At 38.4% G+C, this 24,133-nt stretch overlaps 1 protein-coding gene across 7 annotated transcripts in view; it reads left to right on the top strand.

Moving 5' to 3' along the window:
* The first annotated feature begins 7,703 nt into the window (after positions 1-7,703).
* The window catches only part of LOC145353892 (myelin transcription factor 1-like), a 74,636-nt gene continuing 58,206 nt past the window's right edge, over positions 7,704-24,133 (top strand). For 5 of the 7 annotated variants that reach the window (XM_080204834.1, XM_080204835.1, XM_080204836.1 and 2 more), the window contains exons 1-5: positions 8,232-8,305; positions 18,906-19,012; positions 21,770-21,824; positions 22,234-22,264; positions 23,915-23,977. In XM_080204834.1, the coding sequence (XP_080060960.1) occupies positions 8,281-8,305; positions 18,906-19,012; positions 21,770-21,824; positions 22,234-22,264; positions 23,915-23,977 (281 nt within the window). In that variant the 5' untranslated portion in view covers positions 8,232-8,280. Of the gene's footprint in view, positions 7,857-8,231; positions 8,306-10,742; positions 11,008-18,905; positions 19,013-21,769; positions 21,825-22,233; positions 22,265-23,914; positions 23,978-24,133 lie in introns of those variants that run through there. The other 2 variants (XM_080204838.1, XM_080204837.1) reach the window with 2 other exon arrangements.

Raw genomic sequence — 24,133 nt, forward strand, 5'->3', positions numbered from 1 at the left:
CCTTTGCTGTACAGTCTGGAATATCCGGCTTTCTAACATCAGGAAGACATTGGTGCAAGATATATAAAATCTACAAGTCTTCTTGTCATGAAAGGTGCCATCATGTTCTGTTCTGCCTCTGTTGTTAAGTTTCAGATCAAGAAAGTGTAGTCTTTGGGAAATCCAAATGAAGCCGCTATCCATTTAGTCCCGAAGCTTGTCAAGCCAGAAGATATGCTACTTATATAAGTAAGCCTGAGAATTGCTATTTGTGATGTAAGGACACCCGAAGTGGGGAAACTTAGTTGCTGCGTCCAGTGATGTGACTGCAAGCTATATGATTAACTGCAGAATGTTGATGCCATGTGCAGGATTCTGCCATACTCTACAAAATGTTTCTGAAATTTCCTGATAGGCAGTCCAATAAACTCAGCAATCACTGATGACTTGAAACCACCTTTCTTCTAAAGGCTAGACCCATACTCTGTGTCCTGTCCAGCAGCTCCTGGGCTGTTTTTGATGCCACTACCTGCCCCTGTTTACTTGCGTTTAGTGAAATCTGCTGTTCAGATCCTTCTAGTTCGCTAAGGCAGTCCAATAACATCAACCTGTTGAGCAATTCCTCTATTTTAAAATTCTTATCCTTGTTTCAAATCCTATAATGGCTTTTCTCTTCCCTATCCCTGTAAGCCTCGCCAACCCCACAAACCTCCACAATATATGCACTCCTCCTGGCCTTTTGGGCATCCCCGATTTGAAATGCTTCACCATTAGTTGCTGTGCCTTTAGCCGTCAAGGCCTTAGGCTCTGGGATTCCCTCCATAAACTTTAGCACCTCCCTTCTCTTTCCTTCTTTAAGATGATCCGTAACACCTCCAATGTTGACAAAGGTTTTGGTCATTTGCCTTAATATCCCCTTATGTGGCTCAGTGTCAATTTTTGCTTTATAATGTTTCTTGAAGTGTCTTGAAACATTTTATTTACACTGAAGGCATTATATAAATGCAAGCTATTTTTGTTTCTTCAGTCACTGCATAAAACCTATTATTTGGACCAAGCTTTTAGTCATAGTCCTCATATCTTCTAATATATCTTGATGTTTGATCAGGCTGTTGTGAAGTATAGGTCGCACCCCATCAGGTTACCACATGAAAATGCCCTTCAAATTCCTTAGAACTTATAGGAGATATCTTTCTTCCTATTGTAAAGAACAATAAAGATAGAATGCATGGTATCATTAATGATTGTAGTGTCTCATCAATAAATTGTTGAATGTGACTTTATTCTAGATTGTTAACAAAAGGCAGAGCCACAGGCAAAATGAAAGATAATTCCATAAGAATCATACTTGATATGCGAGATATGTTGAAGCATTTGCAGTACTACACATTGCAACAAAACATTACTATCTAATCCTGGTTGCAAAAGGAGAATATACATCTTAATTTAAGGCAGAATTTTGATTGCTTTAGCCTTCAATCCTGAACTGACAAGCCCTTTTTCTCCTGAAATGGTATTGATTTAGGACAATTGCCCATGGTATTTCAAAAAATGTTAAATAAATCACTTTTAGTACTAAGTAGCCTTTATTCTCAAGGCCTGTAGCAAATTTGCAATTCCCACTTCCTTCCATTTCAGAAATTACAGTTAACGATATTGGCGGACTACCAGTTAACACATTCCTCTGTATTATTTTCGCTCAGATCTTAACTTATTTGTTTTAAATGAATGGATGCCTGTATTTAGATATTGGAAAAAGGGATCGTTTGTGTTTGTTAATCATGCAAACTGTTATTTGATGGCTTGGGGATTTGAAAGTTAATCTGTATGTGGCTTGTTTATTTTGTTTCCTTTATTAATGTAATCCTTTGCGTTTTAGGGTTGAAATTGATCAATGCCAGGTAGACTGATTGTGATTCTACTGCCCATCTTATACCTCACCCAGTTTTCATTCGCTGTTGACTTCAGTGGAAATGAAAATCTGACATTGACCAATTACATGTTTCTTCTGTCTGAGTATGTTTTTGGAAAATGTTTCACACTGTCCATCATTGTTTTTAACCATATACTGGTGGGTTTGTTCCAAGATTGATAAGTGGAATTTCTCTTGGTGCTGGCTGGCTTCACGTTATCTCAGATAAGTGGAAATGGATTCGCGAACCTCATTGACACATTTGGGGCAAGCGACAGAGCTGCTTGCCCATCCACTCGAGGGAGATCGTCAAGTTGCTGTTAATTATGTCACCAAGCCTCCCCTGGTCTAAGAAACCTGAAGGTGACAATGCGAATTGGGCTGCCTTATGAAGTCTGTGGCCAGGGGCATCAAATGGCACAAGATACGCTGGGGATTGTTTTCCAAATGGCATCATTGAAAAATTAGCACCTTTTGTGTACATTCCAAATCACCATGACCAAAGATAAAATTCAGACACTGATATTGTTAAAAACCTTTTGTAATTTATATAGAGAACATTTCATATCGATTAAATTTTCGTAATCTAATATATTAAAAACAAAGCTTTTGCAATATAAATGTTTTGTAATTATCTGAACACAGAGACAACTCTTCATGGGACTCCTTAAAATTAGTTATTCACGCACCACAGCTGTTTTAGAATGTTCCATTTTCCTACTCTGAACTACTTTTCTTCCCAAACTTTTCATGATGTCAAAGCACAAATTTTCGCTTAGGTTTTCCACTTGAATTCTAACCGTCCGATCAGAACTCCTCCTGGATCTGGATAAATCAATTACAAATTATTAACTCCTCCCACACACAAATGATCCTAATAAGAATCATTGAAGAATCATAGAATCCCTACAGTGCTGAAAGAGGCATCTTTCTGCACTGTGGGACTTCCCTCCACCCAGGCCCTATCCCCGTAACCCTACATAGTTACCCTGCTAATCCCCCTGACACTAAGGGGCAATTTAGCATGGCCAATCCACCTAATGCGCGTGTCTTTGGAATGAGGCAAAAATTTGGCAGAGTTTTCAACTGAGGTGTGAACCATGCAAATTGGATCCAGCTACCACTAATGCACCCAATCCAAATTTTATTTAAAGGGATTTTAAAACATGTCTTATGCCCCCTGCCAAAGTTGAAAGTCCCAGCCTATGAGCATTGCAGATATGGATGAAATCATCAGGGCGTATCATGGTGTCAGTGAAATAAGAGATCATAATGTTCTTGCTTGCACTCAAACACCATGAGAAAATGTCTCAAAAACAATGGGCCAAATGATCACATTACTGAAGACTGATCCTTAATATTAGTGTCGTCTTGTAAGTTGCTTTAATGTGGTTAGTGCAGATCAGGACCTCTGGTCTCAGGAAGTCCTGACAAAGGTTGGTTTTTAAACAGAAGGCGCTTACTAGACCTGATCTATTGAAGCCCTGGGTCTGGCCTGTCAGTCATATCTAGCCCCTGAACTAGGCCTCAAGCTGAAGATAGTCAACAAAAGTTGGGATAGGTGTCAAGACCTATCCCTTAAAGGCTGGGCAACTCACTTCTATTTGTATTAAGATTTCATATTCTCTGGTTCTTCAAGTCAAGAAAGGGCTATTCTGTCATTTGTGAATAAATTCTAAATCAGGACAGTAAGATCAATTATTATCAACAACTTGATGACTTCCCTTGAGTAGATGGGCAAACAGCTTTGTCATTCCCCCAGATGTGTTGATGAGGCCTGACAATCCACTCCCAATTATCTATAGGTCCTTTAGTGTGGATATGTGCTGCTCATGAAAACGGCCCCAAATAAACCTCTACTTAAGATAAATGCAAAATACCGCGGATGCTGCAATCTGAAACAAAAACAGAAAAGTGCTGGAAAATCTCAACAGTTCCAACAGCATCTGTGGAGAGAGAGTAGAGCCAACGTTTCGAGTCTAGGTGACTTTTCATCAGAGCTGATCCTTGTTTGAGGCAACAGATACAGGCATAATTCTGTTTGTGTTCTTGTCAAGCAACTGTGATCTGGCATTATTAGAATGTACTGGAAATACACAGCATGCCCATCAACAGCTATGAAGAGAAAAGATAGGTCAACATTTCAATCAAGCTCAGGTGAGAAGTCCACATCCAAGTTATTCCGTCTTTTCACGTGCTGACAAACTTAATTGCTTCCAAACTTTTTTTTATTCTTTTCTTTGAAATTTTCAACTTTATTTTCATTTCTGCAATGATTTATCACACTCAAGGGCAGGGTTTTCCACGCAATCTGCTGCGCTTTTGGAGACAGTCCGCCATTGGCCAGCTCTCCTAATTCCACCATTGTCAACAGAGTTTCCTGTTGAATGCACCTCTCGCCACCAGGAAACCTGAGGCAGAGGTGCCCTACGAGCGGACCTGGAAGATCCTACCCGCAGGAATGGCAAGTAAGTTTCTGCCCGAGTTTCTCAACGTGGATTGTGTTATGAAGATTGCAACATCCCTCCAGAGTGAAGATTGGGTAAAATTATAATTGTACTTTTCATTCTCAGACCACAATGTGTTTTGACAAGAGCATGAAAATAAATTGTCCCATTTTGAGACTCAGTACCATGGCAGTGGCAGAACTATGGAGAGTTTCCCGTTATGGAGGCCAGAAGGAAAAATAGGTCAAAACCTCCAACATCGACCTCATTAATTACGCACCAGGTGTTTTACGCCATATTCAGCGGTGGGGCAGGCCTGGATGATGCGTAGTCTGCTGTCATGTCTGGGTGCCATATTGAAAAGACGTCCAACATCACCGACCCACTATTGAACAAAATGGACCACCTGAAAATAAAGATAGATCTCCAGGAGCACTCTGAGACCAAAAGGTGAACCTCCTGAGAATGAAGGTGTATCTCCGGAACGTTCTGAGGCTGGAAGATGGAACCCCTCCAGCACATCTGTTGGTGCTACCCCAACCACTGCTGTAGTGTTCCAGGGTCCTGGGTTGTGGGCAGCCTCTAATCTGAGCTTTGGAAGCAGCACCAGGCATTATACAGATGAGTCCCAGCATCCACATGCCACATTATTCCAAGTGTATTTCATGTTTCTGTGTTTTCCCGTTGGCATCACAGAGAGTCTGGCATGGAGGATTAGGTCTTCACCTGCATTCCATTAACGCAATGCAAATGAGGTTCACGTTGACCTCTGGCATGTTTTCTACCCACCGTGGCAGACACCAGCCAAAGATCCCACCACAAATTCATGCTAGCGTAAAACCAAATTCTGGGCCTCCCTCCATATTCTCCCACTGTGCCCACCATCAAACACACCGATGGGGGTTTGAGAGAATTCCGCCTTTTAAATAACAAAGTGCCTTGACAGGACTGTGAAAATAAAATGTCAGGTATCAGTGAACCTTTAGAAGACTCCTAAACATTAAAGCATTATAGCCAAAACAGAATGCTTGTTCAAGAAATAGGTTTTGAAAATCATAGTTTAAGGTAAAACCAGATACGTTTTAGTTCCACATCCGTACCTTATCATAGTTGAAACAGCTTTACTTGTTCAAAATTTTAACTTGCATGTTTTTTTAATTTACTTCAGTGATTAGTATAATTGTTAGTTATGGTCTTAGGCGTATAAAGCACTATTAAAAAATATATAGCTCTATCCTGAAAGTGCATTAGAACACAGCACTTTAGAGAAGGAACTGGCTTCAGTACAGTTGTGATGAATAATTCATGTTGTATTTTGAGTGCCTTCTGCTAAAATGGATAAAAGTGGTAGCTGCGTTTAAGAATTTGAATAAATTAGAGATCTGAGAAAGGAACAGTATAAAAATAAGACTTAGAAATCAAATGCTGGTCGAACGAAAAGGGCTATCATTGTGGAACCAGAGTGATACTAAAAACTTGAAAAGTACCATTGCACATAAAATACAGCATAGAGAGTAAAAGTACTGCACAAACATCACAGAGGAGGAAACTGTTGGAATACTAGCTCAGCATAGCACCTCTGCATAAAGTACTTTCACATCACAGTACAAGGCAGAGTGTGATTTGCATACAGATGCCAAAATCTCTGGCTCGGTTAAAGTTGAGAGTTGCATGTGTGGCCACCTAAATCCCCTGTAGTACATGAGCGTGCTGACTCAGGGTGTCCAGGTGGCTGGACAATGACCATTCATTTGGAGGCATTATTTTCCCTGGGGTTCCCCCTTGCTTGTAGTTGGTAATCCTAAAACCCAAGATGAACACATGGCGAGGCATTATGTTTTGGTCTGCGCTGATTGCTCTAGATTTTTATCGCGGGGAGGGGAGGGTGGAGAGAATGGGTGGAAGGCGGTGGTTAGTAGGAAGGAGACGTTGTTGGAATAATTGTCATTGGCTCGCAGGCTGACAGTCTTAATTCACTTTCTTCCATGACTGAAATTTAAAAGAATGCAATTTTTTTTTCTCTCTGAAGTGTGCCACCATTACTTTAGGACATCTGCTAAGCTGATTTATGGGGCTTAACTGCAAGACTATCAAACAGATTACGTGTCACTACAACTAATACAGCAGCAATTTCATTCTTTTATATGGGAGCTGGCAGCAAAAAGTTTGGTTCTTTCTAAGCACTGTGGTAATTTTCTAAAAGTACAGTGCATTTACTCTTGCAGAACAGTAATTCATTTGCCCTTGCAGTGCTTGCTTCTTTTAGAAAAATCAAACATTCATTAAAAAGATAGACAAGCTATTCAAAGAAATACTTCCACTACAGTTAATTCAAAAATTGGCTTGGGAGAAGATTCAATGGGTATGCATCATTAAAAACTATCTCTTTTATAAATAACAATTGGATAAAATATTTGCTTCATTTTTAAATCATATGGATATGACGGCTATTCAAGTTTATTCAGCCTACTTGTCACATACATACAGCAAGTGACAGTTTCTGCCCACGGTGAGCCATGTTAAACCCATACTGTGCTTTATTCCTAAAGTGCTGATTTGAGTAGTACCCTTGACCAACTAAATTTTCTTAGTCTCTTCTGATTTATCATTGGGCACAATCGGTAAATTGTGCTCAATTCATTTGTTTTTGTATTAATTGCTCCCTTTCACTGGCTGTCCTTAAATCCACAGTCTGGATCATTTTGCTATTCTATAGTGACAGCTGGTAATGGAAGCCTAGGCTTCTGTAGAAAGCCTATTAAGTATGCCGCTCACTCAGTGGCCTGTGGTCCGGGATAGAGAGCTCCTCCCATAAGTGTGGCAGGCTTTTGTCATTGTAATTGGGCACTGTTTGTAGAGTGCTGTCTGTATTTACTCTTTGCCAAGGCTCATATTTACACAGCCTGTTAGGGGGCTTGATGTCTCCCTGCCATGCCACAAATGCATGCAAATGCTGCTACAATGCCTTTCGGCACTTCTGCTTTCTTGTAGATCTGCTAAGTTACTCTGTCAAAGGGTACAGTATGTGTGCAGTAGGGGTAAAAGGCCTGGAGGGGTTGGGGAAGTTAAGAGGTTAATGACCCTTAGACTTTGGGAATAATATTAGAGGTGCCGGGCGTTATGGGATTTAAAAAAAAAGCTATCCAGATACATTAGCTGGCCATACCTCTTTCACTGAGCTCATTCATTCAGGAAGCAGAAAGCACAGAGCTAGCAAATTTAATAAGCGCTGCATCCATTACACATTTAGCTTCTGCCATAGCAACAGAGTCAGGGCCATTCAATCTCCTATGCTCAGCCATCATTATCTCCTGAGCCATCTGTTGTAGAGGAGTACAATTCCATCTTATTTAAATGAAGTGAAGCTAGCATCTATTTAGCAGGACATATGTCACAGAAAGCATGCAACTAGAAATGTAGCTGCATAGACTTGGCTTGTCCTTTCTCTCAAAATGTTTGCGTGCTATTGTATTTCACCTGACAGTCCGAGAAGAAATTTCAGGAGTAACTCTATTATAGTAAGGTGTTCATATACTGACGTAAAGTGGAATGTAAAATGAGTGTGTGGTGACTTTGCATTTAACTGTGGTGTGTGTCAAGTCCTGGGGAGTTGTCGTGTGAGCCCTTTGTAAACCTAAAAATCAACAAACAGCAAAATAGGAGAAGGGAAGTTTTTTTTAACGCCGATGGTGAGGCTGAATGTAGTTTTTGTATTGTATTCTTCTTGAATGACAATTGTGTTGTGTACACAGCATTGCTGCAACATGATTGGCTCCTGTGTGTTGCATTGAATTTTAATTATGTGCAAAATTGGTTGTGATTGGTGCAGCTGTCAGGCTGCGCTGCCCCTTCAACTGATAAGTTGCATGCACTTGGCAGTAACTTTCCAGGAATGATACTCACTTCTGTACTGTTCTTCCAGATATACAGAGACTAGCAAGAATGAAGCTGTGTGGAACATTTCTTGGTTTGTACAAAACATAACTTACTTACTTTTCTTACAGCTGTTTCTCTTATAACACAGCTGATAATTCAAGGTATTGGTCAAACTGTGATGATTAATTGTGCATTTGTTTGCAATTGCTTAAAGAAATAATTATAATTTGTTTTATACGGTTGTTTGCAAAACAAAATATGTACTTTTGATCTATTTCTTACATTAATTTATAGTCGCTTAATGATACATTCCAAATTCTTTTTGTTTGCACTTAAGAGTAGTTTGAAGTATATTAATTTACATTGGAGTGTTAGATTCTGTAACCTTGTGCTGTGGGGATCTGCAAAAATTTACTTTAAACTTTAGTTTTCTTAAAATTAATCCATGTGTTGAAATAGAAAAGGATAAATATTGTTCTCGGACTTTGGACAAAGAAGTTTTGTTTCTTCAGTGATGCTGATATGCCCCTGACAAGGATCATTAAGACAATGTTAGCCTGAAGGCTTATTAAAAGTTTCTGTATGCTGCTTCCATCTGCCAGGGTCTGCCACAGGCAGGTTTCACTCCAAATGCTCAGCTGTTACGTATACAATATTAATGCTGACCAGTTGCATCCAGCATACAACAGGACTGATTGTAGTCTGGTGAATTAGGGTTGCCCATCTGCATAGGTTCAAAATCTGTTGTGAGACCAACATGAAAAATGAGTTGAGTCCCAGCTGGTAATTGAAGAGTTACCTTGATTGACTATGCAAAAAGTTTAACTCAGAACTTGCTCAAAGTAAAAGTTCTATTTAGCAGTTATAGAACTGAAACTACTTCAGTTTATTTTAGCTGTAAGCAGATTAATCTCCATGTCAGTTTCTTTTAATTTTAATATTATGTATAAAATAATGTTTTTTCTATATGTATCAACTCTTTCACGATTACTATTACAATAGTGTGTGTAAAATATTCCATTCTAGCTACTTTACTGTGAAAACATTGAGGGAAACCCAAAAAGTAGCAGATTACTAAGAGTGGTTCAGAAGAGCACAATCTACTTTTGAACTATTAATTTAAAAGTATAGCCTAAAAATTACTACGGATAAAGCTACCATATGAATGCTTAAAATACGTAAATTAATTGCTTTCTCTTTCTAATAGAAGTATTAATCCATTTATTGTAAATATTATTTAAAAGTATTGTGATAATCGTACAATAACTAGTGAAAACTCATGTAACTTGAGTTTTTGAAAAGTTTGCGCAGCAGCTTTTCAACAAGTCTTCATAAAGTACTTTCACTTGTATTTTCACGATCACCCTTCAATAATTGATGGATAGCAATATTCATACTTTCTTTTTTGGCAATATTTCTGAAATTGAAGTCATGTGTACGGTAGCAAATTGAGGCTGGTGCAGGAAGTAAAAATCCCTGGAGCTGACTAAAGTGCTGAACTATGTTTTTGGCTTGTGCCGATCATACGGACAGAAAGGAGCTGTCCAAGGTGTCTGTCTGGCAGGCATTCTCTTAATAGGGATTCTTGTTTAAAAAACCGGTCTGGTTCAGTTGATACAATTAAAAGGCTTGCCGATTTTGTTGTAATTATTTTCATTTAAATTCATGGCTCATTTCAGACTCCTTCCTAAATGTGATATTGTGTGGAAATATGTGTACTTTGTCTCTCTCTGTGCTTTTATCGCAAACCGTGGTTTGTGTAATTGCACAGTCGGCAGTATTAATGTGAGTTAAAAGTATATTGTCGGAAACCAAAGTTTTCTTGCATCTAGAGATGTCCTTTGGTTGAAGCTTGTCTCTGTGCTTAGTGCTTTGTGGTCTCTGCTAGTTGTTTGTTTCTTTGTTATTCTTTTTTAAAATGGCATGATACAGCTGATCCACACCAGACACTGCTGATTGATTTCAGCCATAATGCATAACAAAAGAAGTGCAATGTATAATACTGCCTGGTGCTTTGAGATAAGAATTTAATAGAATTTTGGCAAGAGGAGATTGGCTTGTAGAAGCTTACTATATGCACAACCTGGTAAAGTGAGATAGAAAATGACATTTGAATGCAAATCTCAAATGATCTTAATGAATGGCTGCTGTCCTTTGCCTCTAATAAGGTTTGAAGCCAACAAAGGAAGTAGCTTTGATAACCTAGGGCATCTGTCATATCCTGGGCCGCTTACAGTGTTTCTAATAGGAATCCTAGGACTCTACCACAAGTATGGTTAGAGGGGGGAGGTTGACAGTTGTGACATTAACAAGCTTTAGTTCGAAGCATAAATTAAAGTAAGTAATCTTACCCATTAAATTTTAATCAGACTGGGTGCGTTAACCGGCGATGTGTGGTGTTCCTTTTTAGCACAGTGGGCACAGGAATATTTGAAACTCTAGCTCCGAGATGTTTAAATTTCAAGGACCACCTATTAGATAGTATACAGTAAATTCATTTCTCCTCATAGAGTAAACAGATATATTGCAACCCCAAGGGTTTATGGGTAGTGTATTTACACAGAAAATGCATCAAGCCTTCTCTGCCATCTAACTAATGAGACTGGTCATTAAGTAAATGACACACAGCCTTTAGCAGGCTTATACGACACACTGGAGTATCAAATATTTAATTCAACCACCACATGCCTCATACTCCGTTGTGGACTGCCGTGGCCCAGCCCCTGCTGTAGATTTCATTATTGCTTTCCGTGATGTCATTTCACCGAGGTGGACAATAGCTGTGGGGAAAAGGTAAGTCAATATTAATGTTCTCCTCCTGACAAAGGAAGACAAAGCTTGTGTTCTTGCCCTCTGTTGAAGTCTGATAAATATAACTGAAACTGCTTGTCCTGCCTTGTTGGGAAAAACTATTTGTTTAACTGGGACAGCTTGGAGAGAGCTTAATTTACAGCTACATCCAGTATGTTGTTGGATCTCTTCTGTTCTCTAAGCTTTGTACGAACACAGCTGATCTGTTTGTCAATAGAAGCCACTTCAGGTTGAATTTACATCACTTTAGCTGTATCTCGTGAACCTCCTTTTCCTCATCTGCTTCCTTTATCATCATCTTCCATATGGTCATTTTAATTTTGGAAACAATAGCCAACACATACTAATTCCAGAATTACCCTTTCAACGAAGTTGATCTGTGCACTCTGAAAGTAAAATAAAAAGGATTATGGTGCCGTTGTGATATGTCAGCTGTTTATTTGAACTATCAGACTCTTGATGCTACAAAAACTATACAACACAATGATAAGTTGCTTCAGTGCAGAATCAAAGCTGACTTTTTGATGTTCTTACTGTGAAGGACTTTTGTATTTGATGAATCGGGGTCTACCCGATTATATTTCAAAGTAAGGCAGAATAGTAGGGATCTCAGATAAACCTCGAGTCCCAGTGTTGGATTTTCTTCTCGGTTGTTCTCCGTGTTTTTGTTTGACTCCCTGCTCTTGGAGAAGTCATTCTGTGCAGTTTTTAAGCAAGATAGTAATGTCTGTTCAGATAAGAATTCATGAACAGATTCTGCATTTCTGTTGTAGTATTTGAAAAGAAAAGCTCCTTGGGAATTAGGCTTGAATTTAGGAAAACCTTGATGCAATCATGCAAAAATTTAATTTAGTTGACATACATTTCCTGCTTCCTGTAAAATGAATACATTTAATACATAATACATTTAATTAAATGTATTCTAAATTATTGCAAAGATCAATTATCTACTCCAATTTTATTTTGATACCTTAAAGTTTCACTTTTCAGGTGAACTTGAAATAATATTTTATGCACTCTGATCAACTGCAGTCAGTCTCTCAAACATGCAATGCAAAATCAGTAATTTCATCATGAATTGACACTGTAGGTTGGTCGCTTTTTAGCAAAGTGCAAGTTTCTTGCTAAGGGCTATTATACTTTGCTCTAATGTTAAAAAACAAAGACTGCTTTTATGTGGAAGCCTTGTTCGGTGTAAAATTGCTTGAATGCTTCCAATCTCCTAATTGTTTTGTGTGTTAGTTCAAAGCTATTTGGCAGAATGTTTACAATGCTGACAGATAATTTGGTGGAAGGTGTTTTCTGGGACCAGCTTTGCACAGATTTGTTTGCATGATTTGTGAGAAAGTGCTGATTTCTATCATTGATTACACAGTGACAGGAACAGGTGACTTGCTAATAAAGACCTGGAAAAAAAGCAATTAGCTGTGAGAAAAGAACAGCTGTTTCAAGCAGCTCCTTGTTTCCCAGAGAACCTGGTCAATAATCGGTGAAAAAAAAATAGTTAACCTATAGAAACGAAACCTATCATTGCAGCAAAGAAGCCCTTTATTGCCATTCAACTGCCCCTGCATTTGTCTCTTATAATTAACAAATTTGTTTCCCAAAATCACTTCATTTGCAAATTTCTCTTGAGGGATTTTCATTTTGTTTGGGGCGGGGGGGGTGGAGCTATACGATAGAAAATCCTTCATAAAGCATATAGAAGAAATGAAACTGCTTTACGTCTCAAACAAGCAATGAATAAATAACCATGTAACAAAGTTTTACCGAAGCTGTTTTGAGTGCTCTTAAAAGATTAGATCCTTCAGTTCTAATTTGAACTAATAATTTCACTGCCGCTGATTAAAAAGATTCAAATCCACGATGAAGTGTAAAACATGTGTTTTACTGTATATCTCCTGCAAGCTGTAAAGGAGCCATTTACATTTGTAAGAAAGGAATCACGTGGTTTCTGTGAGTGTAGTCAGCAGGAAGCCTTTGTTTAACCTCACCACTCTTGTCACATTTCAAATTGAAATCTGCCGAACATGAGAAGAGTCACAAAGGATTCATTTTTAAATGTGTACGCAATTGGTCATTTATTTTTAATTTGATCGAGTGATTTGTATATAAATGTTACTATGTTCAGCTGGTAAAAGTTTCCTCTTATATATTAAGACTTAAACTAGCTAAACATATTAACTTTTATGTATACACACATATACACACATGCAACACAGCGTAAATGGAACAACTTAGAGAACTATTATTTATTCCATACAACCACTGAGGAAGCTTGATTTTACAGTGTGAGCAAACTGGAAGGTTTGAACATTATTTATCTCAAACTGAACAGCCAATTTAAGATCACTTAAATCTTGATATAGGTTTGGTTCATCTGAGGATTAATGCTGTGCACATTCCTCCTAATGTCAGAGCTTTTAGATAAAATCAAAAATGTTTCCTGTTTTATTATGAAATTTTATAGCCCTTCACAGGACTTTCAAGACCATAGGTTCGAAGTTTAGCCCAAAACTTCCAAAAGCAGAAACTAAAGGCAGATTATTTTGCCCTCCCCCCCTGGTGAATTTGGTGGCGGAGTAGTATTTTATCAGATGGAAAGGTAGCAGGTGGGGTCCATGAATGGTCTTCCAACCCACCTTTAATTCAGGCCCTTAAGTGGGCCCATTAAGCATCTTAGTCTACCACCACTGGTATGCACCCAGCAGCAGGAGGGGTTTTGTCATTCAGCGAGTTCAAAAAACAAGCCTAAAAACATAAAAGCAAATAAACATTACTTGCAGGCTCCGGGGGGGGTCCCTTGCTCAAAGCTAGTAATGCCTGATCAAAAGACCCAGCATCAGGAAGGGAGTTGGAGGGATCCCATCGAGTGCCATCCTCTATCCTTGCTGTCACCATCGCTCACCTTGATCCAAGATCTCAGGTGGTGTTGTACTGATAGAAGCACTGCTGCTAAAGCCTCTGATTGGCTGACAGCTCTTGGAGGGTGGGAGTTCTACCCCCTGTGGTTCTTGATCCTAAGGAAGGCCCCCACTGTCTAGTTAAGTGCCTGATTGGCATGTTATTTATTGCCCTTCCTGAAAAGAGCTGACATGGGCCTCTCGCCTATCAGCTCCGTCAAATAATGCCCTAAATTTGTGGTTTCTTGCATTGACAGACAGAATCTGCCATTTGTCTGGACAAATTTGTAGATATTGGTTACTAAAAGTATTTAACAGTGACTGTGTAAGATAAAAGAAAATAGACAACAAGATGGAAAAAACTATTGTTAATTGTATTTATTTACATGTATTTGCACAGTATATTTTACCAAATTTTAATCTCCATTGACTAATCATTGGATAAGAAAGCTATATTGCAATCAGTTGTGTGTTTCATTGTGTAAGCACTTTGGTTGTGAGTGTGGTATAATGCATTGTGTTATAGTGGATTGTCAATTGGAGATAAAAGTTCCCTAAGTGGGTTTCAGCTCAGTGCAGATGACCAAATCCTTAATTTCCCAAAATGTAAATCAATACATACCAAAATGATGTTGCACAATAGGAAGATTATAAGTGAGGACGTGATCATCCTCAGTACTGATCAGGACTTGAAAATGATCATTAATTGCAGTGCTTTTAACTTATTGTGCTTAAAATACAACTCAAAAGTAGTGTAGACCGAACATACATGGTGACATGTATTCAGCAAGGTACGAATCAAAAACACATTTTAAATCCTTGTTCTGCAAATTTTCCAAAAATCTGGGTTATCTTTGAACTGCAACTAAAACTACAGAATTGATTCAAATTGGAGAGCATGTTATATTAATCGTAAGGATCAGCATTAAACAATATTGAGTAGTTTACTGTTAACGCTAAGTTTAAGAGCTTGAGTTAAATGCTGTAAAATCAGATAAGGCACAACTTGTTTAAGTGTTGTTGGTGCCCACAATTGTTATGCAGAAGGTGGTCATCAGCTGGGTCTTACTCGTTTCTTGTTTTCTGGGAAAAAGAACAGATGGGGTTGCAGCCAAGATCACTGTTGCATCCAGAAAATTGACCATATGCAATGTGTGAGAAATTATTTCTGGAAAAGTGGTTTACCCTGGAGAGGAACAAGAAAAAAAGTTGGTGGAGGTGTTCACATGGGAAATAAGTGAAGAAAAAGAATGTGGAATTATTTATACACACAACACAGAATGTGCATGAAATGGAGGAGAAAGTGGCCATCCATGTTTTGTGGATCATATACTGTTAATACGATAATTACAACAATATATGTCTACTTTTCCAACAAATTGGATTACTTTGGGGCAAATGTCAAATCTTTATACTGAACATTCCAGATGCACAACAATTGTTTTTAAGGTATATCAGTAAACAAATCCTGTGTATAGAATTTCACTTAATTAGTTGAACAGTGACTGTTGAGATAATTACAATAACTTAAGAAAGGGAAAAACATTTTTATATTTTTGCTAGTTACCAACACTCACTGACCTGTGGGCTTCACGACAAAATGAACCAAAGGGAGGAAAACTGCAAAAAACAAAATAAAAGTAATCCCTGGAAATTATTTCACCCGATGGAAGAAAAACGTTTTTTTCAGTCAGTGTTAATCAATGGAGCTAAATGCTAAATCTATGGAATCATGCATTGTGATCCCCAAACTGGTAAATAGCACAGAATCAAATTAGAATTTAATGTCACTGAATGGAATAATGGTCCTGGGTGTCAACAAAGAAGGGCACAAACAAACTATCCTACTACAATAGAACCAAAGGACATGTTAATTTTGCTATGCAGCAAAACTTTGGTGACTCATTAAGTTCTCCGGTTACTGTTCACCTGTCAAGTCTCATTGTTTTCCTAGAGAGAGTCGCACTTTTTAATTTTGGAAATCTGTAACTTGTTTTGAAGATTCATCATAAATAAACAGCTTCAGTAGTTTCAGCCAAGCTTGAATGTCATCCTGGACTGAGATTTGAACTGATAATGCCTAGGTAGGAAGGCAATGCTGCTATCAAGTGACCTCTCAGTTTGACTGTCTCAAACAAAATGCCAGCTCGAGTCCCATATCAGTTACTTTGTAAGCACTTGTTATTTGAATAGATGTTGACTATAAGACAAGGAAACATTAATTTTAACCTTTTTTTCCCAATTTATATGACATATCTGATCATACTCAATTATATTTGCAATAAGTGGACAAGCTGATTAGAGCTACAGTGGTTTTTAACCAATGAAATACAGTTATTGATGTCTGAGTTATGTCAGAGTCTAGGTCAACTGTATGGTTTCCATTTTATATTCTTCAGAATCGGCAGAAAAAAGCAACGTAAAACTAGAATATTGGAGCATTTCACAAAGAGGTACAGAAGTAACATTTTTATTTTTATTTTTCTTGAAAGCAGAAGGAGACATTGCAGTGAGTTTCCCACCTACAGGGAGCAATTTATAATACTGAATAGACAAAGAAGTTTGCTGAATTCTTCCCTCCGACTATCTGAAAGTTTGTTGATGCTTAGTTTGTCAGTTTGGCTCATGAAGAAACTAGGAAGGCAAATCTCTCAGCAAGAGCTGGAAATGTTGAAAAACACTTTGAATTTCTTATCTTTCTTCCAAATCAACTGTGCATGCCGTGCATCAGACACCTCCAAACAATTGTCTCTTGTGCTTCGAGAGAAATAGAGGTGAAATAGAGAAGTTAACTTTGAACTGAATGCAAATTCCAAGATCAGACTGTGTCTTGGAATTGAGTCCAAAGTGAAACAATCCTGGCCTCCCTGTCATTGAGTACCCCTGAGGAGCAGCCAGCCACAGAATTCATATGCCTCTTTGTCAAAAATCCTTCACTGGAGGACTTAGATAAATCAGTTGGAGGTGAGTATGCTTGGGGTGTGGCCCTGAACTTGGAAATCAGGAAAGTTAAAGGTGACTGGCATGTCACAAGCTGCTCCTTGCAGATTATCCACTACACTGATGCTGCTGTCTGTCATGCACCTTGTGAGAAAGCTCTCAGACTTGAGATGACAAATGGTGGAAAGTGTCACCTACAGATATATGATTAGGCTGGACAAACAACTGCTGCCAAAAGTCCACATCTCCAACTGACAAAACTTGTTCAGTGTGTTATGCTCTATGTCCTTGCTGTGATAGGAATTTGGTGGAAATGTGTGCTTAAAGATTTTATGGCGGAGTTAAGTGCCATTCTTAAGGAGATCCTAAGACAAGTTAAGCAGTTAGCACACTACTTATCAGTTGTCCAGTGACCAGTTCATGACTATCCTCTACTGCCAATGGGAGTTCAGAATTCTGTGGCAGATTCATTAATCCAGTACTTAACCTGGACATGTCTATAGTACTTAAGATACCACTGATTGACCTGACAGTCTGTTTTTCTCTTTAAGGAAAACTGGAAGGAAAATCTTATCACCGCAATCTGAGGTTCTTCCCATTTGTTTCCAGAAACGCTTAATTGTTCTGGTGTCTTGCCATTGCTCTTTGCTGGTAGATTATGTGATTGTAGCTGGCTGAACTGCCCACAACCAAATGTCCCTAAATCTTTGCTCTGCCAACTTGTATCAGTGTTTTATGAATTTGCATATATGCTCTATGTCCTTACTGGAAGAGAGCTGTTCATTCCATCTCAAGCAAATTGAAACTTGTATGGATTTCTCAATAACTTGTATGTTAGAGTTTTAAGCATGGCACTGGATTTAAACAGTAAGAAATCTCACAACACCAGGTTAAAGTCCAACAGGTTTATTTGGTAGCAAAAGCCACTAGCTTTTGGAGCGCTGCTCCTTTGTCAGGTGAGTAGGAGTTCTGTTCACAAACAGATCATATAAAGACACAAACCCAATTTACAAAATAATGGTTGGAATGCGAGTCTTTACAGGAAATCAAGTATTAAAGGTACAGACAATGCGAGTGGTGAGAGGATTAAGCACAGATTAAAGAGATGGGTATTCTTTCCAGTTGGAACAGTTAGTGAGATTTTACATGAGATTTTAATGACAGTTAGTGAGACACTAAGTGTCCTGGCTGGAGACAATACACATCTCTTTAACCTGTGCTTAACTCTATCACCACTTGCATTGTCTGTACCTTTAATACTTGATTACCTGTAAAGACTCGCATTCGAACTATTATTTTATAAATTGAGTTTGTGTCTTCATATGCTCTGTTTGTGAACAGAACTCCCACTTACCTGACGAAGGAGCAGCGCTTTGAAAGCTAGTGGTTTTTGCTACCAAATAAACCTGTTGGACTTTAACCTGGTGTTGTGAGACTTATTACTGTGTTTACCCCAGTCCAACGCCGGCATCTCCACATCATGACTGGATTTACACACATGTTGAACATTCAGCTGTCCGAATGAAAACGTCACATGTGCTTTGTGGCATTAGCAACTTGCAAACTCACTAGCAGAGCAACTAATCAAGCAGATTTTACGGAGTTCCATGTAGCAAAGAAAGAACTTCTGAGTTTTTCATCTCCACAACACTTTTACTTTGAATTACAACTGCCTAGCTTGTTGGAAGATACAATTACAATAGAGAGATGTATTTTGTGGAGCAAATGTCAAATCATGTGAGTAAGTTACTAGTCAATGTTATTGCTTAATATAGATTTAAAATGCTATTTCAATCATTTGTACAATGAGCTGGAAAAATAATTAAAAAGAGATGAGTGATCTCATTAATATTATGCAGGATTCATGGGGTAGCAGCTGTGCCATGATGGACAAATAGATAGTTTGCATGTTACTCACCATACATGTTTCTCTTATGAAGCTTGGCAAGTTTTCAAGATGTGTTCAAGTTGACTGTAAATTGTATTTTGAGCAGTTATGTTGTGATTTTTTTTTAAATCTTACTTTAAATCACACAGAAAATGAATTTAGAGGTGAGCTGCTGAATCAGACTTGGACTCAAGGAAGTGCTGAAAAGCTCAGAACTTGTGAAACACCCAGTAATCTGCATAACAAACACACCAAGGTGACAAAAAGGTTTCCACTCTCTCAGTGAAACATTTGCTGTAGTCATGTTGTAAATAGTAGTAGATAGAGCTCTGCAATGGCCCCTAACTGCTGCTGAGGCAGTCAGGCGCGATATATCAAAATGTAGCATGATATATCAAAATGTATAGTATATGTATTGCATATGATGTCCCTGGTTCCTGGCAAACTGCTGCATGTACTTGCTTTAGAATCCTATACGGAATAGCAATCTTAGAATTGTTGCATCTGCAGCTTTTCCTCCTTCTCATAATGTGGGACCACAGCGCACTGAAAATTGGGAAAGTTTAAAATCTGGGATCCTGATGTCTGACATCAATGAATGTATTATTTCCCATAATTTCAACATTATGCTTTCTTTTACTGTTTTCTCCCAGCCACCCAAAGAAGGATAATCAGTAGAATTGGATATGTAAGCTAATTTAAGTGGGATGCGCTTTTAAATCAGTGGCTCGCTTCCTGCAAAACAGCAGAATTTAAAAGGTCAAAGAGCGTCTATATCTGGAAAGTCTGTGGCCTTGTATTACTAATCTTGCTGCACATATAAACACTTATGACCTATGGAGCGCTTCAATATAAAATCTTTATTAACAACAATCCTTCTCAAAGCTCCTTTGCCTCTATTCCATTAATATTCAGGGAAGGAATGCTATCTTATTTGTTTCTGCCAGATCCATATATACATATAAGTTTAACAGATCGTGCGTACTACACATTAGAGTTTCATGTGGCATTTACTTTAATAATTTATTTGCTGATAACAGCAATTGCCAAGTCATCGTACATATCATTTGCATTGCTGCCAAATTTTGAGCGTATGTGCATAAAATGCTAAACAGAGATTTAGCTGAACTTAGGACTTCATAATGAAAAGTAATATGTCTATTGTGAAAAAAGCCTCTGAGATCACGGAATTGCTGAAGTCCTGTATATTGAAAGCCTAATAAATAGAATTGCAGCCTATCCCACACCTGCTCCACTGCAGTAAGTCAAGCCTTGTCACCAATGGGAATTATCACTAAAAATAGAAATTAATTGTGTTTTCTACTATTGCTGATGTGATAATACAGTATTCTGTCTTTCACATAACATATAACATAACATGCAATAGTATGTCATGTCCACAAAAAGCAGGACAAATCCAACTTGGCCAATTACTGCCCCATCATTCTACTCTTCATCAAAATGACATAAGGTGTGGTTGACAGTGCTATCAGGTGACACTTACTCAGCAATAACCTGCTCACTTACCCTCAGTTTAGTTTCCACCAGGGCCACTCTGCTCCTGAACCTCATTCCAACCTTGGTTCAAACATTGACAAAAGAGCTAAACTGAAGAGATGAGGTGAGAGTGACTGCCCTTGACATTAAGGGAAGATTTGACCAATTGAAGTATCCACAAACCCTACCAAAGCTGGAGTGAATGGGAATCAGGAGAAAAACTCTCCACTGGTTAGAGTCATGCCCTAACACAAAATAAGATGGTTTGGTTGTTGGAGGTCAATCATCTCAATTCCAGAACATTACTGTGAGAATTCCTCTGGGTAGTCTTCAGCTGCTTCATCAATGACCTTCCCTCCACCATGAGGTCAGAACTAGGGATGTTCGCTGATGATTGAACAATGTTCAGCACCATGTGTGGTTCTTGTCTATGTGCAGCAAGACATGGACAATTAAAGCTTGGGCTGATAAATAGCAAGTAACATTCATGCTACGCAAGTGCCAGGCAATGACCATCTCCAACAAGAGAGAATCTCTCCTTGACGTTCAATGACAGTAAGAATGTGATTCACCACCTCTTTCCCAAGGGCAGTTAGGGATGGGAGATAAATGCTGACCTAGCCAATGACACACACATGCCATGAACGAATATAAAAAAAAAACAATCTTAAGAATATCAGTTACTTTGAAGAGTAACTTACTCTGTAAAGTGAGTAAGCCTGAAACTATGTTACCCTAAAAATAGTTTGGAGACAACTGTTTAGATCTGAAGATCTAGAATTTCGGATCTAAATTCATCTGCTCCTCCACCTTCTTCTCCTTTATTACCCTCAGTAAATTCTACCACTTGGTCCAAGTATTGTTTAATCACTGTTTCTAATGCAAAGTGTGAATGTTACTTGCTATTTATCAGCCCAAGCTTTAATATTGTCCAGCTCTTGCTGCATATGTACAAGAGCTGCTTCAGTGTCTTGAACTGCGCGTGGTGCTGAACATTGTTCAATCATCAGCAAACATCCCTAATTCTGATCTCAAGATGGAGGGAAGGTCATTGATGAAGCAGCTGAAGATAGCTGGGCCTAGGACACAACCTGTAGGAATTCTCACAGTAACGTTCTGGAATTGAGATGATTGACCTCCAACAACAAAACCAACTTCCTTTGTGTTGTGGTTGAAAATCTCTTTTTTGCCTGATTACAAGTCTGTGAAGTTCCTTGTGCTGTCTTAGACATTAGCGGCAACTTGTTGCCATTGTTTGTATCAACTTCCTCTTTCTGCTATTTTATCAGATAAATAGATTAGAATAAATCGGTTGATAGCTCCATTAAAGGAGTGGAGAGAGGATTTTGGTATGAGTATCTTAAGCATTTGTGCCATAATAATTTAGAATAAATACTACAGTAATTCCTCTTTTATGTCTTTGGAAACCAATCTGATCATGCATAGTATAAGCTGCATGTATTTGAGGCAAATTAAATCCACACTCCATTAACTGCAGTTTTTTTTTGTTTTACAGATGAACCAAGATGTAGATGAAAAGAGGCTGCGCACCCGCTCAAAGGGAATCAGGAGTAAGTATAACTACCTTTCACTTTCTGTAGTGTTTCGGTAATCATTGGTAGCCGCTGGAAGTTTTGCAGTAATTTTGCTGCAAACATTATTACTGCAGGTTCACTAACCAATGTAGGTACAATGTAATTTAGTACAACTGACCTTACAATACCCTATAAAACCTATATCTACTGATGCTGCATTTTCCATCTTGCTTTGTAATGCAATAGCCCATTGCATAGATTTATCCATCTATTTCAGTGTTACTATTGTGGTACTATGTTTGAAACTTTATTGCATGATTAGCTGTAAATGTCTATTATATCACAATATATTGTATTACTGTTCATTAGCACTTATGTTTCATATCAAGCGCCTGTTAAAATCAAATCATGATTTTTCACTGTTCTTTTTCATCAAATTGCCCAGTACCCGTGGAGCCTGTGGGACAAGATGTAAGGTACGATGAATTCTGAATATTCAGTTGGGTTTTAGTGTGTTAGCTTTTTTTTAAAGTTTCATTAAGATTGTTTCAGAATAGACATGGGGGAGGTTTACACTGGTCCTGTCAAGCTGAAACAGAGCAAATCAGGAAAATCATGAAAATCTTATGGTCCTGTTCCCAATCCTTTATTCTTTCATGGGATATGGGCATTCATTTCTACGCCAACATTTATTGCTTATCCTAATTGTCCTTGTGAAGATGGTGATGATCACCTTCTTGGACCACTGCAGTCCATTGTGTGTTGTACACCCTGTCAGGAAGGGGATTCCAAAGTTTTGACCCAGCAACAGTGAAGAAACGACAATATGGTTCCAAGTCAAGATGGTGTGTGACTTGGAGGGGTACCTGCACGTGGTGGTGTGCCTATGCATCTTCTGCTCTTGTCTTTCTAGGCGGTAGATGTCATAGGTTGGAAGGAACCTCAATTAGTTACTGCAATGCATCTTGTAGAATGGTACTGATTGCTACTTCTGTGTGAGAGTGGTAAAGCAAGTGAATCTTTAAGGTGGTGGATGGGGATGCCAATCAAATGGGATTTTATTTTTCCTTGTATGGTGTCCAGCTTCTGAAGAGTTGTTAGAGCTGCACTCATCCAGGCATGTGGAGTGCATTACATCACTCTTGACTTGTGTTTGTAGGTGGTGGACAGACTCTGGGATTTCAGACCGTGAGTTATTCACCTCAAAATTCCAAGCCTCTGACCTATCCTTGTAGTCACAGTTTTTATATGACTGGCCCAGTCAGTTTCTGGTAAATGATAACTGCCAATGCCAGTAGTGGGGGATTCAATGATGGTAATGCCATTGAATGTCATGGGGAGATTGTCAATATTGTCTGCTCTCAGAATTAAAAAGCCTATTCGACCTATAAAGAAACGTGCTGTAGAGTGGGAAGGATAAAATCTCAGAAATAATAAAAGCCCAGTTTCTCCAATAACACTTTTATAAGATTTTATTCCACGATGCTTTAATTCTGACAAAGTTATGTTGTTAGCATAGTTGTTTGCCAAAAAATAAATTCAAACCTTGATTTGGGTGGATGTGGTAATTTAGCATGGCAAGGGGAAGGAGCCAAGGCACAGGTTGTTACTATAATCTGGAAAGTGAGTTGTGACCTCTTTTTAAGAAAGATGAGCGTAATTCCAATCTCGTAGGTAATCAATTGTCTTGGAGCAATGGCTTTTAAAGGTACAAATATTGCAGCAAAGTAAAACACTTTTAGAGACAGGCTGTATGAAATGTCTCCAAGTACTGTAAGGTATGTAAATAAGTTGTATCTTGGGCAATCATTCAAAACTTCAGGTCTACTGACAACCAAATAGTGGCAGAATTGAAATTTGTGGATTTCCTTGTGTATCAAGGTCCAAAGAATGAACAATGCTCAACACTAAAAATAAAAGGTTGAAAAATGAATATTATCTTTCACACATTTTTGAAACTTATGGCTAGAATGGACAGAGGTGTTGGAAATCCCATTTATATTTATCTCACTTTTCTCATTAAAATTATTGGCTGGAGCATTGCCATTCCCAAGAAGAAGATTGCAATATTGTATTGTTCTCTAACTTGCAAAAGTGTTGATCTTGCAATCATTTTCCTTGTTCAGCTGCCCTACTCCAGGATGTAACGGCTCAGGTCATGCGAGTGGAAAATATGCACGGCACAGAAGGTAAGTCCTTTCTATTTTTCCAAAGTTGAAGACCATGGCCTTAAAATTGCATCATGAGATACTGGTATGTTCAAATCGGAATAGCAATAATAAAAGAGCGGAGATTAGGTCAAGCTAATGTAATTTAGGTGCAATTTCAGATCCTGAGTTTACTGA

This window comes from Carcharhinus amblyrhynchos, chromosome 16 (assembly GCF_965287045.1).
Source record: "Carcharhinus amblyrhynchos chromosome 16, sCarAmb.v2.hapA, whole genome shotgun sequence".
NCBI lineage: Eukaryota > Metazoa > Chordata > Chondrichthyes > Carcharhiniformes > Carcharhinidae > Carcharhinus > Carcharhinus amblyrhynchos.